Source organism: Hemibagrus wyckioides, linkage group LG09, assembly GCF_019097595.1.
Source record: "Hemibagrus wyckioides isolate EC202008001 linkage group LG09, SWU_Hwy_1.0, whole genome shotgun sequence".
NCBI lineage: Eukaryota > Metazoa > Chordata > Actinopteri > Siluriformes > Bagridae > Hemibagrus > Hemibagrus wyckioides.
This window is the reverse complement of record NC_080718.1, coordinates 3,253,954-3,275,485: the sequence shown is the minus strand read 5'-3', so window position 1 is coordinate 3,275,485 and position 21,532 is coordinate 3,253,954. Positions and strand designations below refer to the sequence as shown.

Below are 21,532 nucleotides of genomic sequence, written 5' to 3'. Positions count from 1 at the left end.
GAAAGAAAGAAAGAAAGAAAGAAAGACAAAGAGAGGCAGACAGAAACCCAGACAGACAGACAGAGACAAACAGACAGACATGAAGAATGAAAGAAAGAAAGAAAGAAAGAAAGAAAGAAAGAAAGAAAGAAAGAAAGAAAGAAAGAAAGAAAGAAAGAAAGACCAAGAGAGAGACAGACAGAAACACAAACAGACAAACAGAAAAAAAGAAAGAAAGAAAAGCAGACAAAGAGATACAGAGAGAAACACAGAAAGAAAGAAAGAAAGAAAGAAAGAAAGAAAGAAAGAAAGAAAGAAAGAAAACCAGACAAAGAGAGGCAGACAGAAACCCAGACAGAAAGAAAGAAAGAAAGAAAGAAAGAAAGAAAGAAAGAAAGAAAGAAAGAAAGAAAGAAAGAAAGAAAGAAAGAAAGAAAACCAGACAAAGAGAGGCAGACAGAAACCCAGACAGAAAGAAAGAAAGAAAGAAAGAAAGAAAGAAAGAAAGAAAGAAAGAAAGAAAGAAAGAAAGAAAACCAGACAGAGAGGCAGACAGAAACCCAGACAGACAGAAAGTTTTGTTCTCCACATAAAAATGTCTCTTGGTACAGATATTAACCTACAGTGTGTGTGATGTGTGATGGCTATACAGCTCTATTAGAAATAAGAGGAGAAATTCTACAATAATAAATGATATCTATACACTACAGCACCTTCACTGGCCTGTGTGTTGAGTTTCAGTGTGAATGATTAATACAGCACACACCCTGTGTGTTTACAGTGGGTGGTGCGTTTCGACCGTTCTCCGTCTCGCTTTGCAGTGTACAAGGTCAAAAATAAATAAATAAAAATCTCGCCTTACTCTGGGTGAGTCTTGTTCTTTTCTTCATCTTTATCCTCGGGCAGAGCCTTCAAGAAGGGATTGGGTTTATGGGCTGTAACAACAAGCAACAAAAGACAAATCTTAAGTATTGGCTTAAGAAATGAGTAACTGAAGGCTACTGATTTACTGATCAATAATTATTATTAGAATTAATTTTAATTATTAATATTGAATAATTAAAAATAATAATTACATTTAATTATTAAAACGAATCATTAAATTAATTATCAAAATTATGAAGATTAATTAATTATTAAATAATTAAAATGACTTTTCCATCATACATAAAAGTTTAGAAATTTATTATAAATAGAAATAGAAATTTATTTTGCATGATTTATGACCTGATTGTGCTTGTTTGTTTGTGTGCTGTAATTAAAAAATTATTCAGTAATTGGATTTTATACAAGTCTCACACATGAAGCATCAGCAGAATTAGCTACATAAACATCAGCATGTAAAAAAAATTAATTCAGCTTCAAAATAAGAAAGAAATTAGAAATTGTTCTTAAAATTGAAAAGTAAAATCCGTGTTACATAATAGAATGAACATTATATAAACTATTCCACAGTATAAGTGAAATGTAATGATTAAATAATATTAAATTTAATTATTTGGTGGGGGGGGGGGGTTGGTTAGCATGATCCAGCATGAAAATTTTAATATTTTAGATTATTTCAATATTTTATTGCATACAACCCTTATTTAATAAATATTTTATTGAAATACAACCCTTAGCTCTGTCTAGTTATAAGTATAAGCATCAGTGCCAGTGCTACATAACATATCACACATTAATCTTTTGAAGGTAATCTCAGATACCTGCTGATTTCTTCCATCTCATGGAGGAGCGGACTACGGCCGAGACGTGTGGCTGGCGGCCGTACCGCTTAGACTTGAGGTCCTCGAACCATTCTCCTGATAACACCTTCAGCTGCTTCGGGTCTGGGACCGACTCCCTCAGCTTCCTGGTGTAAACAGAGATTAAGTGTCACTTTGAGTTTAAGGAGAAAAGATTTACTCCATTTAAAGCAATTCTCTCAAATGTCCACTTTATTAGGAACAGCCCGTTAAGGTGTTGTGCACACGGAGATGCTTTTCTGCTCACCACGGTTGTAGAGAGTGATAATTTGACTTACTACAGACTTCCTGTCAGCTCAGACAGGTCTGATCATTCTTCTCTGATCCCTGTTACCAAAACAGCCTTCAGATGCCCCACTACCATACTTAAGATTTCCTTAATGTTTTTTGCACCATTCTCCATAAAATCCTAGGAGATCTTCAGTTTCTGAAATACTGACACCGATACCACGGTTCAAGTCACAGAGATCACACTGTTTTTGTGAATATTAACTGAAGCTCTGGACCAGTTTCTGCAGCACTGTATACATTGTGCTGCTGCCAACTGATTGGCTGATTAGATAACGGCACGAATATGCAGGCGTTCCTAATAAGGTAAACATTAAGTTCATATAGTTATCTATTTTATACGTTCTAGCATTTGTAAATCATCAAAATGCTAATTTCTTTAGTTTTCCTATAGTGTTTAGTTCTTCTGATTCCTGTATTTAAATTCATTTATTCGCTTATTTGTGAGGAGAATGATTATAGATGCACTGTTTATATCCTTTGACCACAGCTATGCATGTTCAAATTTGTATATTAACCAAAATAATTACAAAATAGCTCCAATTCTCGTAGTCTTTGAATGTGTCTAATGTAACTGGGTGCATCAAGAAATAAAAGCTATCAAATACAAAGTGACCCCCCCCCCCACACACACACAATGATGTACTGAAGATAATAGGTTCGATAATTAAATAGATTAAGGTTAAAAGAACGTAACACTGTTTAAAAGTGAAATAAAAACCATATCTAGCTGTGTTTGTTCTCTTTATTATGTTCCGCACTTGATTTTTGGACTGCGTTCAATTTCATCTGCATTCAGGCAAAATTCCTAATGATGCGTGTTGTGACATGAACGTTGCCATTTTAATGGAAAATCCCCACACAGATCAAGCACAAAAGTATCTCAAAAAAAAAAAAACCCTCAAATCAAATCCAAATCCTTATGATGCCTGTGGTTTAACCCTGGTAGTGAAACCAGAGCTGCGTACAGCCGCTCACCTTACACGTCCAATCTCGTTCTTTTTCAAATCCTCGTCTCTGAGAAGCACTTTCTGAATAACCGCTTCCTCTTCAGGAGAAAGAAAGCTCAGGTCAATAAATATGGTGGCATCTCTGGACGCTTTCATCCTGCAACGGATCTTTTTCAGGAGAACAAAACTGGGAGTAGACGTGTACTGCTGTTCCTCTTCGAGTCTAGTGGTTCTCAGAGTGTTCGACTTGTGGATAAGTGTTTGGGGTGTGTGTGTGTGTGTGTTCATGCACACTTGCCACGCCTCTGCCAAGTCTCCAGTCACATATTAACACCTAAAGGCCCTCTGACATCATATCAGTGGTGTAGAAAGTAAACTGCACCTGTGGGGAGAAAAGTGATATCGCCTGCTATCATATAACTATGTGAAAAGGTGAAAGCCTGATATCTATGATAAAAATGTTTTCATGTATTCTCAGGCCTGGTCAGTTAGTCAACCTGAAAGAGAACTACCTACAAACAACCTCATTTGACTTCAATATTCATGAAGTATTAAAAAACAGGATTCTAGGAGTTAGGGTATGATCAAAGACATACGGTAAAGGAACGCACACAGACTTGACAATTTATTAGGAACTAGATGTTTAACTTGTGTTTAACTAATTCATTATTTACACCAAATACAGAAATGCAGCACAGTCTGTGAACATGGTGGTTAAAAAGGCTGAAATGTTGGATCGACAGCTTTAAACACACTTAGTTCACGCAGAAATATGTATGTTCCAAGTTATTCAGCCTGAAATTATTACCCACACCAAAATAGGAATAGAGAGAAAGATTTTATCCGACATCCTCAACATCTTTTTCCCGCCTTTTCCTGTGTATACAACACACTCAATTTTCCCCCAGTAAAGATTAGATTGCATATTTTTCTGAAATGAGCAACAAGCTGAAATTTGTTCTTTGGCATAGTTTTACTAATTTATCACATATCATCATAGATCCCTACCCAAAATAAAAACAGCAGAATTCAGCAAAAAAAAATTAAGTTTGGGATCAGGGTTGCCAGGGTTGTGTAATTAAAAAATTTCAACAAATTCCACAAATCTCTGGCTATTACTAACAAAAAGTGTAAGAATAAGATTTATGAGCTATCCATGATGGGGGCAGTAAATTGGGATTTTGGTGTTATGATATTAATGTGCACTCAAGGGTGAATTTATGTATTTACAACTGACAAAAAGAACATAAATGAGTCTCCCTTTTCTAATGCCTGAGGTTTTAGCTAGGTTTCCAATCTTTCTGAGCAGTTTTGGAAATACCTGGCAACCCTGCCTTAAATTTGCTGGATATATGTTGACATAAGACAGGCAAGACGTATGACGAGGACTATATCCACATGTCCTACTGAAGAATTACAGAAACTGTATAGTAGATATACAAGCAGTTTATTTACATAAATCTACATATTTGTCATCCATGATATGTACTATAAGCATATAAAAAGCCTTTACAGATTTTTACTTAAAATAGGATTTCTTCTTTTTAAATGTGATTAAAAAAAGAGCAAAGAAAAGGAACTTTTGGACGATTTCATAAGACACTTGACTCACATCGATGTAGTATATTCTCTGGCAAATTCTGTCGAGAGGAAATGTTTCTGAAATAAATAAAAAAAACACCACATTTAGGTTAGAGCTTTAAAAAGCAAAATGTCAACTGGACCATAATTAACGTTGTCAAGTCTTATATATACACATATATACGCACACCAATCAGCCATAACATTCTGAGCAGTGAGAGGTGAAGTGAATAAGACTGATCTCCTCATCATGGCCCCTGTTAGTGGGTGGGATATATTAGGCAGCAAGTCAACATTTTGTCCTCAAAGTTGATGTGTTAGAAGCAGGAAAAATGGACAAGCGTAAGGATTTGAGCGAGTTTGATGAAGGGCCAAATTGTGATGGCTAGACCACTGGATCAGAGCATCTCCAAATCTGCAGCTCTTGTGGGGTGTTCCCGGTCTGCAGTGGTCAGTATCTATCAAAAGTGGTCCAAGGAAGGAGCAGTGGTGAACTGGAGACAGGGTCATGGGCGGCCAAGGCTCATTGAAGGCTGGCCCGTGTGAGCCGATCCAACAGATGAGGTACTGTTGCTCACACTGCTGAAGAAGTTAATGCTGGTTCTGATAGAAAGGTGTCAGAATACACAGCGCATCACAGTTTGTTGTGTATGGGGCTCCATAGCTGCAAACCAGTCAGGGTGCCTATGCTGACCCCTGTGCACTGCTGAAAGTGCCAACAATGGGCATGTGAGCATCAGAACTGGACCACAGAGCAAAGGAAGATGATGGCCTGGTCTGATGAAACACGTCATGTCACATCATGTGGATGGCCAGTGCATGTGCGTCACTTACCTGGGGAACACATGGCACCAGGATGGACTATGGGAATAAGGCAAGCCAGCAGAGGCAGGGTCATACCTTGGGCAATATTCTGCTGAGAAACCTTAAGATCTTCTGCTAACATCTTGCTGCCAGATACTACAGCACACCTTCAGGGATCTAGTGAAGTCCATGCCTCGACAGGTCAGGGCTGTTTTGGGAGCAAAGGGGGGACCGACAATATTGGGCAGGTGGTCATAATGTTATGGCTGATCAGTGTGTGTGTGTGTGTGAGAGATGGATAGACAGATGGAGACTTACTGAATATATTGCATATTTACTGTAGATTACCCAATTCTAAATGGTCCAAGTGATTTATGTTAAAATAAAAAAATTAGTTAAATGTACATGCAAGTCATTCTTAGTTTTTATTTTATAAATCTGTAGAAGCAGTTTTCCTGTCTTTTTCTACCATGCTGTGAATGAATGAGCAAAACTCCAGTCATGTCAATTTATCGATTTTGTCATACTCTTGACCTTGTGTGACTGAAAATCCAAAAAACATGAATAAATAAAAGTCCTCCTTCGGCACCTGATAGCGGAGTTATTGTTCACTATCTAGTACTACTACACCACACCCTGTAAGTAAATGAACAAAGCCTTACAGCGAGCAAACAGGACGCTCCTGAAATCATCTCACTACGATAAACCATGCAGGTGTAGCAGAAACGTTTCTCCATCTTCAAAACCCAAAGGTTTTAAAATATATGTTAAAGACACAAGACATGATTAAATCTGGGAAAGCATGGATAGGGTTAAAGTAGAAGGTCTCTGGCCTCGTTTTCAAATGGAGGGGAGATATGCTGATGGGGTTATTTGAAAAACTATACCAGTAGGTGGCATTCATCACCAAATAAAGCATGTTGTATATAAACATTGATGATTAGAGCACAGAAAAAATGCTATGCACATCATTTTTTTAATAAGTTGAATCATTTTGAGACAAGATTTTTCTTTGAGGCAAAATTTAATACTGAAATCTGAGCTCAAACCAAAAAAATATCCACAAACAAAGTGTGCAGATTTAAGAGTGTTTTAGGTTAGAAGTGAGTAATTAACCAGTGTGCAGCATCACATTGTAAAATAAATAAATAAATAAATGTAGGTACAGGGTAGAAGCTTGGGACGTTTCTGGTGACAGAAAGGCTGAATGGAGTAGTTTGGAAACTGAGCTTTTGGAAATGTTTAAACTGAAATGCACAAAAACATCCAGCGAGTGCTATATAGTTTTGCAGTAAAAATGCAAAGAGGGGTCAGAAGAGGATGACCAGACTGGTTCAAGCTGGCAGAAAGGCTACAGTATCTCAAACAGCCACTCTGTACAACCATGCTGAGCAGAAAAGCATGTCAGAGTGTACAGTACCTTGTAAGGCTACAACAGCCAAAGACAACATTGGGTTCCACTCATCTAGGCCAAAAACAGGAATATGAGGGTTTAATATGCAGGGTTTAAACCATAAACCATCATTTTTCATTCAGCAGTCACATTTCAGTTCCTACAAAAGATGGGGACTCATCAGGACTTATATAACAAAGCTAATCAAGGTGAAACTGAAAACAGGTGTGCACCAGGCAATGGGGGTGGCTGCTGGGAAATGGAGTCCATGATGGCCATTTTGGGGCTCTTCAATGCATCTTGGGAAATTGAATTACTTTCAAATATATTTCTGAATTATTTCCACACTGTTGGCAGATCATTATCCGCTGAATTATTATTATTATTATTATTATTAGCAGTAGTAGTAGCAGTAGTAATCCAGAATAAAGCATTGCCTCACAATTTCAGGGTACAAAGTTCAATCCTGTTCTCGGTTTACTGTCCGGAGTCTCTCATGTTTCCCCCCCGTGTCCATCTGGCTTTACTCTGGGGTTCTCTGGTTTCCTCCAACCTCCCAAAAAAACAGAATCTCTCCTGCACTCATCTAATACAGCTGTGCATTGCATGTTATGTAGTCTTGCATACTGTTGCACCGTGGTCATAGAGTAATATACAAGCTATACAGAGAAATCACACACACACACACACACACATTAATAAATAAAAGTAAAATAAAAAAAAAAATCATTAAAAAAACCCTTGACTTGAGTAGGTGGACTGGCTAGAGTGTGTGAATGTGGCCTGGCATCACATCCAGGGTGTCTGTCATAGAAACCTGGAGAAAAGGAATAAGAGATGTGCCAGAAATCAGGAGTTTGTGATTGTGTTATGAATGAACAGTTGTATGGTGAGCTCACGCACCAATACGCAGCAGCGTGTTCGGAACAAATATGACGTCATGAAACAGCCCTCAGCGCTCAGCACCGTCACGTGATTTTTTCTTTCTATTCCTTTTCTTTTTTTAAAGCAGGATTCGGAATGTGGTCGTGTAGAAAGAAATGCTGCGCAGGAGGAGGTGGTGATGATCTGCGCTCCGTCTTCACGCATCACACGCATTCAGCCCTCATTCGCCGCGCGCACCCCGATCAACGCATGACGCCTCTGGATTCTGGATGCGGCTTAACGCACGCGCTGTGCTGGCACTAGAGAGAGGGGGGGGGGGAGTCGGGATGCCTTTGTGTGATCCGATGTAGTTCTGGTGCAACACCATTCACAGAGGATCATCTATAATACTGTGAACGGAGGGAATGGGAAGCCGTGAAGATGGCGACGGGAGCAGGACGGCAGCAGCAGCATCAGCAGCAGCATCAACAGCAGCAGCAGCAGCAGCAACAGCATCCTCCACCTCCTCCTCCACCTCCTCCTGGAAACCCTGCTGCTCCTGCCTCGTGTGCATCAGGAACCAGTCCGTCCTCAACATCATGCAACCTGCTTTACGAATCGGGACTCGCGATGGAGTACACGCACGAGCTGCACCTGAAAATGAGCAAGAAAATCGCCCAGCTCACCAAGGTCTGCGTTATCGATTATGCACGATGGTCATCGCACACTGCTCACATTCGCATTACATATTGCTTATGTATTTTCGACGTCAAGCCACAGCATGACCTCATCATTAGCCTTCTGCAATCATCTGAACATGTGGCATGTTTATTTACTTTATTTTTATTTATTTTTTTTGAATGCATGCATTGCATCGTAGATCTTTACATTTTAACATGTTGCGCGTGTGTGTGTGTGTATCTGAGACCTCGAGGCAGGAGAGCAATTTCTATAATGTAATAATATACAACTCACTGAATGCACTGCATGCTTTTATTATGTAACTCAAAGTACCAAACTGGTAATGAGTTCATTTACAACAGTGAAAATTCATCAGGGGTTTTATTTTTTTTTTCCAGAGGGTTTTTTTTTGTGTGATAATCATAGGCTGGCAACACTAAAGGCATACTGAGTCAAACAGTTTACAGTATGCTAATTAGCCAGGATGAGAAAGATCGTGGGATGAATTAAAGATGAAAAGGAGAATCGTTGTTCACCGCAGTAAAAAACCCTGAAGCAGCAGGAAGCAAGTACTTACTGAGTTGGAAGAGAAAACCAAGCAAAGTTTCCCCAGATATAATGTCAGACATAAATCAAGAACACTGCTGCTTTTTTCTACAGGTGTTTTATTCCTCTTATGCTGTCGCAATTTATATGCGCCTGTTTTCACTTATGTTACAGCAGCTATAAACACATTCCCTTTGTCACTGTCTCTTTTTCCTTTCTCTTGAATTTATAAGACCAAAAAATAATATGTTCAACTACCAGAAATGTCAAAGTGCTAATCTTTTGCTCAGAAGATTTCCCATGGTGATGAACCTCGTTAGTAGAGACTCCTTCAAAAAAAAGTAACCACACTTTAAAATGTTACTGCATCAACAATTACACGTTTTTAATATGTACAAGTTTTAGAACATAAAAATCCCTGCACATGTTGTTCCTGTAAAGCTCTAAAATATTTAAATGAGCGTAAGTAGTCCTATATGTTGTTATAGAAAATGCATTAATCAGAATAAAAAACAATTTCAAATAATATTTCTCAAAAATAAGAGTTTTTAGATAACGGCCCTGTTTTTTTTTTGCTTAACTTGCGCAGGTCATTTATGCACTGAACACCAAAAACGATGAGCATGAAGAAGCCATCCGGTCCCTGAAAGACACTCATGACGACGAGCTCGAGCACATCCTGAGCGAGACGCGTGAGAAGATCCTGCAGTACCGGAACAGGATGGGTGCCGAAGCCGAGCTGAAGCGGCGGCTCCACGCTCTGGAGGAATCTCTGGAGCTGCACGAGCAGCTGAAACACGAGGCTCTTGCTGAGTTCGAGCTGTACCGGCGCCGTGTCGAGGAGATGCGCCTCAGCTCTGAGGAACAGCACTCGCAGCGTGTCACCTCCATGCAGCGCGAAGCTGAGGATCTCCGATGTGACTTCGAGGAGAAGCTGCGCTCCTTCAGCCAGCTGGAAGCCCGAGTCGAGCAGGAGAAACAGCGAGCGATGGACGAACTCAAATCCATTCATCACCACGAGCTGCAGGAGCTGGTGGAGAACCACCAGCAGAGCCAGAGCGCCTCCTCATGTGTAGATCAGGAGGAATTGATCGAGCTAGAGGAGCTTATAGAGGAGCTGAAGCAGGAAAAGGAGAACCTGGAGGAGGAGTATGAGGCAAAGCTGGACGATCTGCGTGCGTTTTACGAGCGCGAGCTTGAGTCTATGAGGCGCACGCAGCAACTCACAACCGAGAACCTGTTAGCCTGGAAGAGGAGTGAAGTGGAGCTCAGGAAGGAGTTTCAGTTGCAGGAGGCCGCGCTGCAAAGAACGCTGTGTAAACTTCGCTCCGATCTGCACCGTGCACAGGAGGAGGCACGTGAGAGCCGGGACAAGACCAACAGGCTCCAGGCATCGCTCAATAACGCCGAGGTCACCATTCAGGTGATGATCAGTATTCAGCTAGTAAATTATAATACTACGAGGTCTAACAGAGTAGGATTTCGCTGATTAGGATCAAAGAATTTAAAATCTTGAGCTCCTTGTACAAGAACTGGAACTGGAGTTAAAAAAAAACCCTTTTCATTCCTGATGCATGAACTTAATACATATGCAAACAATCAATTAAAAGAGCTAGTAAAAAAATGAATAACTGAAAGAACTTTCTGTGAATGTTTCATGGACCCCTGGGGGTCTCCAGACCTTCACTTAGAGAGCCGTTGTTTTTAAATAATAAAGAAGTGTTTAATATTTCAACAGAAGTCTATTCATCTTCCCACACTAGGCCTACTGTAAAAGCAGGACATGACTGAAAAAAAAACCTTCACAGACAAAAGTTAAAATCCGCCCCAAACTGATCATTTCTTTTCCAAATTGTGAGATATAATATAAAATAAATATTTTTTATTTTATGGTAAACATGGTAAACAGGTGTCACATGGTTTGTGTTCATATATTAAATCCTGATTAGCTGTTATATTTTCTGATGCGTTAATGTGTTTTTTTTTATTAACTACTGTTTTTTAACCAAAAATATTAAATTTAGTATTTTAAAAATAGAATTTATATTGATTTTAACCATCTTTACAGACTTAAATTTAAGAACAAATGTTAAGAAGAAGAAGATGAAGAAGAAAAATTTCAAAAATGAAAAAAATATTTTACATTTTTTTTTAAAAATGATTACATAAAAAATATATATTATATACATTTAAAATTAAATACATTTTCATTTTAAAATTCCAAAATTTAAAGATGAGTAGCAAAACAAACTACTTACAATATAAAACTTAAAATTCTGTAATAAAAACAATAAAAAAAAAATAGGCTAAATATATTACAATAACAATATGAAAAGTAATGTGCGAGTAAAATCAATGATAAAAGCTAACAGCAATGAAAATAAATGGATTTATTGTAATAATCAATACATTATAAACAATAGATTTATGTTATAGAGCTCCAGAATTATTGGCACCCTTTGTAATGTTGTCTTAAAGTATGATGCAAATGTAACTATTAAATATATTCGAAGATTTTTTTTAATGGTACCGAATTAAAGGAATGATCAGTTTCTTTCCCTGGACAGGAGTTACATAAGCAGCTGGAGGAGGCCATACAGGACGGTGAGATTTGGGTGATGCAGCTGAAGGATACAGAGTATGAGCTGGAGGGAAGCAGAGATCGAGTGCAACAGCAGGCCACTGAAATCCTCCACAAAGCCAGTAAATGAATTGCTTCAGGGACACAATTATAGTCCCCCACAAACACACACACACACAAACACACACACATACACACACACACACACTCAATCTCATATAGACAAGATGGATGGCACCGAATGCTGCTTATTAATTGCTGTTTGATTTCTAACTGTATGCCTGGTTAAGAACTCTGGGATTTAAACTTCAGGGATTTCAGTGGAATCACTTCATTACATTTACATTATAATTACATTCATAATGAGATTTTTATATTGTGTTTATTTTCTGACTTCCAGTTTAATTAACATCACTGTAGCTGGTCCAAGATGGTGGCATTAATATTTTATTCATATTCTGGATTTTGTTGATCTATCTATCTATCTATCTATCTATCTATCTATCTATCTATCTATCTATCTATCTATCTATCTATCTATCTATCTGTTTTTTGTCTCTCTGAGTCATTTACAGGTATCTGTCTGTCTGTTTTTCTTGTTCATCTGTCTGTTTGTCTCTCTCACTCAGTCTATCTATCTATCTATCTATCTATCTATCTATCTATCTATCTATCTATCTATCTATCTATCTATCTATCTATCTATCTATCTATCTATCTATCTATCTATCTATCTATCCGACCTGCCTTTGTTATCCTTCTGTCTCTTATAGCAAATTCCATGCAAATATTTGTTCTTTACTCATTTTTTGAGTGAGCATTTATTCTCAGTTTCTTGTGTGTTCTGACAGATTGTTGTATTCTGTCGCAGGTCAGATCGGCACTCTGCAGGCCACTCAGATGAGTCACGAGGCCACGATTAAGGACCTGCAGCAGGAGCAGAGTCGTCTGAGGGAAAAGATAGTCCAGCTGGAGGAGGAGAAGGACAGACTGCAGAGTCAGAGCCAGGCTTTAGACGAACAGCAGCGCCTGCAGATTCTCAACCTGGAAAAAGTGGGTCATTTTGTTCTTCCTGTCCTAGCTCTTTTTATAGATGTCACTAGATTTATTACTACTGGAGAACTAATCCATCCTCAGCTTTACCTTTAGGTACTATACTGGTAATAATAGCACTAGTAAGAACTGCACTGCAGATTATTACAGATAATTAGAGATATTATATATAACAATGATAAGTGAAAGTTATGAAATGATCACTTGGCTCTGATTGGGGCCACTTTCCTGGTGTACTAAAGCCCATCTGTGCTTCATTCACAGGCTCTGTGTGAGCAGAAGCAAGCCTACGAGCTGGATTTGGCTCAGGCTCGGGCTAAATACGAAGAGGAGGCTATTCAAATGAAAGAAAACGAAGCCGAGGTTCTTAAGGAGGTTATGGAGAAGCACAGAGCACAGCTAGAAAGTGCACAAAGCGCCACAGAAAGAGAGAAGAACCAGCTCGTTAACGTAGGTGCTCATATTTTAAAAAAAGATTGGAAGGAAAAAGACCAAATGGTACGAAAATATCGTACGCTAACTATGACAAGATAAGATATATGGCTGCACAGGAAGTCTCAGAGGCTGGATGCAGTTCTGTGTATTGATTTTAAAAAATGGCTTCCTGGTTTGCTTTCAGAATAAGATGGTTCCTGAGTGCGTCTATTTCATCAGCTGGAGTAAAGTGTGTTGCGTGTGTGATACATTAGCTTCATTTACACTTTCCGTTGGCTTCAGGAGTGCTAAATGATACTGCATTGCAATGTTCTTGTTTATCTAGTCAGTGGGTTGATTTATCTTTTTTTTAGATAAGCAGCTCTGACAAAGCTGCACAGGTTGATATTAATGTCCTCGCTCTGATACACACTATTGTTTCTGTAGTAATAACTTAGCTGGTGCATTTTGGATGCTCTACCATACATAACCAGACACGCCTGTAATGATTTATATGATGACGGTTACTGCAAGGAGATATTTTTGTACATTTGACAAAAAACAACACATGACTTCAGATCTGACGATTCTCATTATACTTACCAAGGTATGACATGCACCCTTGGATCCACATCTGTCATATTTAGAAGAAAATAAACCTGTAAATTCCATCTGGAGGACATTCTGTCCTTCAAAAATTCCTTAGGGTCTTAGACATGTTCAGTCATCAACCTATCCATGCCGATCCTCTGTGTGTTTTTCACTTTTACCAATTTTTGAGTATGGTTTAAAGACTTTCGTTTGGTTTCAGGAAATGAAACAGCAGTATGAGATTCAGCGTCTCTCGCTGGAGGAACAGAGGAGTCGCATGCAGCAGCAGCTGGACACTTTCCGCGAGGAGCTCACTGCCAAACTTAACATCGCCAACCAAGAGGTACGACACACAATACTCTACAGCAAGCATGGTGCTGAAGAAGACAACGAATTAAAGAATTTGTCAGACTCTTGACTGACCTGTTATAACTGCTATAATAAACTGCTGCCATAATACTAGCCATGATAGTGCAACACGTTACAGGTGAGCACAGAAAGTGTATGTATTAGGCATGTATTACAGCAGTTTACAGTAATTGTAATATAGTCCATTGCTGGAGTCAAAATTATAATAAAATAGTAATTTGACCATAATCAAAAGAAGAAACTAGAAGACCGAGGACAAGGCCAGACTTTTACAAATAAAATACTTCCTGAACATACAGTGAAACTAAAATGGAGGTGAGAACTGCAACAGGAAACTATGACCATATAAGGAAAGTGGAACCAAACTGGAGCAAATATGGAATGTGTAGATCAGCAGAGATTCGTTATATAGGTGCAGTTATAAGGGTATTCCTTCAATATGGTGCTTTATGGACTAAGTCACTGTGGTAAAATAATGGGTTTAACTAGCTATATCTCATGTTTACTAAGTGTGATGTCCTGAGTTTAGCCATGTGGTGTCTCAAATAATCCAACAGTGCAATATACTGTCAAAAGCAGGGTTAAAACATTAAAAGACAATAGCCCAGATAATAGTGATGGGTTGGCATCCTGTCCAGGGGGTGCCCTCTGTGTCCACGGGGATAGACTACAGGCTCCCTGTGATCCTGGGAATGTTAAGAAGTTCTGAAAATGGTTGGATGGATGGATGGATAGATCGATGGATGGATGGATGGATGGATGGATGGATGAATGGATGGATGGACGGATGGATGGATCGATGGATGGATAACAAAAGCCCATCTTCTTTCAGGAAGCTTAAGGGTCGTACCCTTTTCAGTAGATGTGTGACAATAACATAACCTTGTGTATCCGACTTTTTAAGCGAAAATACATCTGATTTGGTGTACAAATGTATACAGAAACTTATTCAACATATGTTTATGCTTAACAACAGACTCCGGTTCAATTTAATCACAAAAAAAGTTGAAGGGAATCTATCTGTCTTTGGATGAATCCCAGTGCGCTACAGAGAGACACCATTTCCTTGCCTAAGTAGTGCACTTGTTTAGGGAAGAGGATAGGTAAAAAGTTTCTGCTTCTAAATATACTACCTCCCAGATCTGGGCTGCTTTCACACTGCAGACACTATTGCCCTGGATGTGTGCCCAGTTTTGACAGAAGGCCTGTCAACCATTTCACCACCAAATAAATTGCTGTCTTTGAGAAGGTTGTAGTAAGGCCCACCTGAGGGTAAATCATGCATGGCAAAAAAAACTTCACCCTCACCTTTTGTGCATAACATAACTGGCTGTCAGTGATTAAATAGACTAGAACAAAGTGATATCTGAGAATTGTCAAGAAAAATTTAAGACCAGCTGAACCACATGTCAGTCTTGTTTGTCAGTTGACAGACATAACACTGCAGGGACAGGACCTCTGTAACACTAGATGGTCCACCAGGCTGTGGGGGATGCTTTTTGTGGTGATTATCTCTCTTTGGCAGGGAACAGCCTCCAACCGGACTCATTCTACTCTGCCCTGTAAGCTGGCCAATAATTGGGCTCTGTCTACTGAGACAGGAACTTTTGAGTCTGTGATGATTGCAAGCTAGTGATCCATCCGAGGAATGCCTGGAGTTCTGTGAATGCTAGGGGAATTACCGATGCAGCTGCTGTCATCAGTCCAAGCATTCTCTAAAAAAGTCTATACCACAGGCAGGGTTCCGGGTAAAACTCACTGGCATGCATGGTACAGTGGGGTGGAGCATTTTTAATGATGTCCTGATTTATGCAGAGGAATATTGAAATATTCTATGGTAAGAATCTTGTAGGTCTATGGATGTGACCCAGTCCTGTGGTTCTTGTCATATGAAATAAAAGGACCTCCAGGGAAAAAGATCAACCCCTTAGCAAAACCTGGATGAAACCTTCTATCCGTATTTGAAACAAGAAACTCTGTAAATTAGTTGATTAGAATTGTACCTTGTTTTGCTCTACTTTTCTGCCACTCTTGAGACAAGACATTGAACACTGTCATCACAGCCACTGATCTGATGTAGGTTCTTTGCTGTAAGAAACCTCAACAAAAGCCCTTCAGGCACTGTCTAGAGCTTTCTCTGTGAGGTAGATTTAGGGTACTCAAGTGCTTACCAAAAGCCTGAGATTTGGCAAGAATAATGGCTGGATGTACTCAGTGGAGTGTACTGTAAATAACACCCGCATAGACCAGAGCAGCAGAGAACATGAGGGATACCAAACCACCCAGGGCTAGCAGACAATTCAAAATGATGCTTTTAATGTCAGAAGAAAGGACATTCTCACCAATGTAGAATGGCAGCTCATCCATAGGAGAACTGTATATGTCAGCTGTTCAACAATTGCCACTATCTTGTTCTGAAATAAATAAAAAAAAACTTGGGAAAAAGAAATATACAGTACATCTAGGTAAGTTTTATTTCTGTGATGATTAAGTTATTTTGCTTGCCCATTTTTAGGTATCTCATCTGAAGGAGCTGGTGAAGGAGGGTGAGGCAAACCTGGATTCAGCTGAGAATCACATCTCTCGTCTAAAAGAGAACCAGGAGAAGCTGCTCATCGAGCTGGATGCTACAAGAGCCAGAGTGAGAGAAACCAGTCATGTCCTTACTGATATACAGGTACGTTTTTTGGCATGAAGTCCATGACAGACTAGTGCTATGTTCTCTATTTCCCATATGAAGTGCCTAGCACACATATCTATCTAAATTAGTTCTGGAGCAAATGGTTGCCATTAGAAGTTAGATAATGGAAAATTATAAGTCAGTGCTTTGTTGAAAAGTATCCCAAACTTTGAGCATCACATGGAGCAAAAGCCATTATTAAATCCATTATTTTTAAAAATGGAAAGAGCATGCCAAAACTCACTGGCAGGGTAAGGAGGTCATAAGTCAGAGATGCAAGCAGAGGCCAAGAATAACTCTGAAGGAGCTGGAGAGATCTCACATAGAAACTAGCTTGGACAATCCACAGTAGCCATTTGGGGTTTACCAAAAGTCATGTTGGTCTCAGCAGTGATGTGGAAAAAGGTTCTAATGAAACAAACTGGCACTTTTTGCCAGAAATCTAATTGCGCTCAACAGCCTGAGAACTTGAGAAATTTTGGCAAGAATAATGGGCAGAAATGTCAGGATCCAGATGTGCAAAGGTGATAGAGACATTTCCCAGTAGACCTGTCATTGGTTGGTTGAATACATTTTTGCATTTTGGTTGAATACATTAAAAGCAGTTATAGTTCAGTTTCTAATCAGTATGCAAACACACAACAGTGACTGCTAGTTCTATTTGGTTTAGTTGTCTTACTCTACTAATTCCTACTATAATACTTGTTTTTGTCTTTGACCTACCAGCCTGTCCCTGGATATCATTAATAAATCTGCCTGCAGCCACACCATCTGCTCATCTTTTAACCCCTGCTATGAATGCTGATTAGAATTCTCTGAATTCTCAAATTCTCTCTAATAAATGCATATTGAGGTCATGCTCGTGTCACCTCTATCCTGCAACTGCGAGCTACATGTTCAGAAAGCATCCTTTCCATTAATATTTATGAATTGACATTTGCATTTATTAACCGCTTTTAGCCAAAATAATCCAGCAACATCCAAACAGAATTCAGTGTAACAGAGCTGCATAGCAGTTGCTACATATACAAATATGTTTCCGGCAACAAGACAGAAACAAGATCATGATACGGATTTGTAAGAGCATATGACTCAGGATTGCTGCATACATTAATCACACAGCAGACAGTGAAAGTATGAATTATTGGGTATTCATAAAGAAAAGCATGATATGAATACATAGTGCCTCATTTGTGAGAATGTCACAATTGATGCAATATTATGCGTATTAACTTTCACGGCACAGCTGGGCATCACAGCACTGCAAGGTGAATTATCTTGCGTTTGGAAAAAAAGCAAAATTAAGCCCTATTCAGTTGTGAATGTGGCCCGGGATGCTAATTGTCTTCCATATGCCCAAGCTTAGAATGCGGAAAAACAAATGTTCCTAATGATTCCTGTGTGCAATCAACTGTAATCACTCTGTCTTTGGCAATAACGATCTATTATACACACACACACACACACACTCAAACCCTGTTGCTGTTTTTCACAGGAAGAGATCGAAAGCCAGAAGCAGCAGCATGAGGTCAGGATCATTACCATTAAAGCTGAGGAGAAGCAGAAAATGGATAAAATTACCAAGGAGCTCGATAACAAGTGGACAGATGCTCTGAGGTAGCGTAACCAGGATCCACACAGCAGAAAGGTCTCATAGATCATACACTATATGGCCAAAGGTTTACAGACACACCCATATCCACCAAAATTGAAAGTATACAACTGAATGTCTTTGAATGCTGACGCTTTACAATTTCCTTTCGCTAAACCTGTTCCAGCATGACAGTGCCCCTGTTCACAAAGCACAGCTGGAGTAAAAGAACGTCTTCACCAAATAAATAAGAAGTTTATTGGTCCTTCTAAATCTTGCTTGATCCTTATACATAAAAGCCAGAAGAGGTTATTTATTTTTGGAAAGTGATATTAAGGTTATTATTGTACAGAAGAAGATATTAAAAGTGTGTGTGCGCGTACGTGTGTGTAGAGCTGAGCTGAAGACGCTACGAGAGGAGCTGACAGATGAATACGAGGCTGATAAACAAGCAGCGCTCAGCCAGCTATCTCAGCAGAAAGATGTGGAGATCATGACAGCCAGAGAGAGCTGGCAGAGGAGGGTGGAGGATCTCCTGGAGCAGGTAGCGCACTCTCGCCGTTCTCGCCTTGTGTGAAAGTATGTCATTTGTCTCAATTTGTCTCAATTTGCTTCACTGCGCCGTTTGACGTCTATGTAAAGGAGCAGCGTTAAATGTGTTGATGAGTCACTGCTTGCTATAAATAAGGGAGATTAATAATGCGAAGCCGGCATGGTTCTATGTATAATTCACTCGTCATGACGTATGTGTCGACAGAAATGTGACAGTTATACAGAGAGTGAGAGATAACGCTTGACAATGGGTTATCAGAAAAGAATGAAGAAAAACACCAAGACACAAAATAGGGACTGGTATTTTCTCATATCAGGAGACGAACTGACTGACTGGTAATTTATAGACGGCGTTATCTCTGCATGCTCAAATCATTTTTAATTAATCACATTTTCAACACATAAATCAATCATTTCTTTTCCTTTAATTCTTGTTAACTTTGGGGCAATCATTAAGCTGATTGATTGCAAATATATTTTAAAACACACTGCCATCCAGTCAGAAAATTAGCAAGAGAGTTTTTCTGGAAATGATATACTATAAAGCAAGGGGGAAAAAATCGACAGGATTTGCTGTTAGAGGAAAATAACAACCCGTTGGTGTAATATGGACACGTCAAACTGGTATTATTTTTATTGTGCTCTAACAGCACAACATGACATGTCTACTCTTCTATATACTCCATCAATCCACATCAATTATTAATGAACAATTTATTTCTTGTGTTTTTCAGTGATGTCTTTCTCTATTGGGACAGCAAAATATTTTTTTACGACTGTCCTTGTTCAGTCAGATAGAATAAGAATAGAAATAGCAGAGTAAAAACAGAGTTTAAAAAAGCAAATTTAAAAGTAGAATAAAATAAAATGAAATAAAATGATCTGCACAGAACAGAGGAAAAAAAAGAGAAAATATTTAAAAAAAATAATAAATAAAAATAAATAAATAAATAATAATAAAAAATAATAATAATAGTAATACAGGATTTGAATATCTGATGATATGAATATAAATATGGTGAAATGAATATGTGTAGTTTAAATTTTATTTTAGTTTATTATTTTTTATTTTATTATGAATAAAGTGCATATGTGCAATATGTTTGCAGTTTTAGTGCAAAGATATTTATTTATTTATTTATTTATTTATTATAATATTCCTATTCTATCTTTTACTTTTTCCTATCTTTCTACTATGGTATTATTTCAAATTAAAATGCTGCAGATTTCCTGATTCAAAGTTAAATATTTTTAAAGCAATTATTGTTATATAGTGTTGTTATGATGTTGTTTAGTATCTAGAAAATTGAATCAGGCTCTACAGCAGGGCTCCTCAATCTTATTCCCAAAAGAACGTGTGTAGCTGCAGGCTTTTTTCCAACCAAGCAGGAGCCATACCTGATTCCACCGGTTTAATTAATTCATCTTGGTCTCCAATCAACTATTAAGTGTGCCAGCTGTGGCTCAGAGCCGAGAGAGCAAACTTGGCTGTGCTCTCAGGCTGGGAGGAATGGCATTACTCGCTGTCTCTCTCTCTCTCTCTCTCTCTCTCTCACTGTCAATCAGAGCAACACTAGACAATCTCAGGGCCTCTCAGTTCATTTACTGTAGGTAGAAGATGCTTTGTGTGTTTCAGAGCAAGCAAGCTCAGCGGTTGATATCGTATGACAAAATTGAGCAAATTTAATTATTTTTATCATTCGCTGATCAGAGATTCTGGACCTTGTTCTGGACCAACTCTGGCTTTGTTATCGTCTTTGTTTATTGGTTATCCTCTGGTGTCTCCAAAAATAGTCCACTGTTATTGTATTTTGTCCAAAATATTCCAACCACAATCACATTTACAATTGTTTTCCATTTCCTAATCACATTGATTGGTTTTGTTTAAGTCATTTAAAGCACAGTGACCATGATCTGGATAAAGCACTTCCTGAAGATAAATACATTTCAAATTGTTTTTATTGGATTTTCTGAAGATGAATAAATCATTGTTAATCAGCATAACCTCACGAGCTTCGTATCTGTCTTGGTGAACACCTTTACCTTGTGATTTTTCATTAATAGTGTAAAACATTTTAGTATTTTGCATAACAGAAGAGTCTCGGACACAAACTGAAAGAAATTTCTTTCACCTTCGTTCAGCTTATTAGTTGCAGTATGGTCACGTCTCAGTGCTCAGTGCTCGCAGAAATGAAGCGCTCTTCACTCGCAAATAACTTTTTTTGTGCCCTATTTTTAATAGTGCTGCACACATTCGGCTCGGCCTCCTTCACGCTTTCCGTTTAAATACAATGGAACCTCAGCATACGAATTTAATTCATTCTGGAGGTGAAAATTTGTACTGTGAAACGAATAAGAAATAATGTAAATGCAGATAATCCGTTCCAGCCACCCAAAAATATGACCAATACGAAGGGTATTTAAACTGTGTAGCTGCTTACAAAGAACTGACCCAAGCCAAGCGTTCCATGGCAAGGGTCCTCACAGGAAGTCGTCCCACCAAGCTTGGGCTAAAAATAGAACAGATCACCCACGCCACCAATCTGTCAACAAAAATCACCTAGCTTTTGAACGCACGCTGAAGGCACCGTTGGTATCGTGGGTTGAAACAGCTTTCGCTGACTGGAAAAAAATAAGGGAGGGCATTCGTATGCCGAGGTTCCACTGTATTATAAGGTGGTGGCTTGTTTTGTATGAAGGTGCTGTAATCGCTTTTAAATGTTATCTCAGAGCTACAAGGTTGCTTTGTATTACTTAAGAAATGTGTCCAGGTAATTTTCTTAATTCAAGAAAAAGAAACCGATTTCCTTAGAGCATAAACAAGACTTTTCAGACACCCTTATACCTTATATATCCGGAGATTACCATGC

The 21,532-nt window shown here is 38.7% G+C and overlaps 2 protein-coding genes across 3 annotated transcripts in view; one reads left to right on the top strand and one right to left on the bottom strand.

Moving 5' to 3' along the window:
- Positions 1 to 3,222, bottom strand: part of si:ch211-266g18.6 (uncharacterized) — a 15,631-nt gene extending 12,409 nt beyond the window's left edge. The window contains exons 1-3 of the mRNA XM_058399846.1: positions 2,991 to 3,222; positions 1,686 to 1,831; positions 842 to 914 (exon numbers count right to left, since the gene is read on the bottom strand). Coding sequence (XP_058255829.1) covers positions 842 to 914; positions 1,686 to 1,831; positions 2,991 to 3,118 — 347 coding nt within the window. The 5' untranslated portion in view covers positions 3,119 to 3,222. The remainder of the gene's footprint in view (positions 1 to 841; positions 915 to 1,685; positions 1,832 to 2,990) is intronic.
- A 4,553-nt stretch (positions 3,223 to 7,775) lies between these two features.
- The window catches only part of fam184aa (family with sequence similarity 184 member Aa), a 32,025-nt gene continuing 18,268 nt past the window's right edge, over positions 7,776 to 21,532 (top strand). Inside the window, exons 1-9 of one of the 2 annotated variants that reach the window (XM_058400076.1) lie at positions 7,776 to 8,294; positions 9,421 to 10,254; positions 11,399 to 11,534; positions 12,284 to 12,465; positions 12,730 to 12,915; positions 13,691 to 13,813; positions 16,355 to 16,516; positions 18,015 to 18,136; positions 18,504 to 18,654. In XM_058400076.1, the coding sequence (XP_058256059.1) occupies positions 8,046 to 8,294; positions 9,421 to 10,254; positions 11,399 to 11,534; positions 12,284 to 12,465; positions 12,730 to 12,915; positions 13,691 to 13,813; positions 16,355 to 16,516; positions 18,015 to 18,136; positions 18,504 to 18,654 (2,145 nt within the window). In that variant the 5' untranslated portion in view covers positions 7,776 to 8,045. The remainder of the gene's footprint in view (positions 8,295 to 9,420; positions 10,255 to 11,398; positions 11,535 to 12,283; positions 12,466 to 12,729; positions 12,916 to 13,690; positions 13,814 to 16,354; positions 16,517 to 18,014; positions 18,137 to 18,503; positions 18,655 to 21,532) is intronic. The other variant, XM_058400077.1, reaches the window with a different exon arrangement.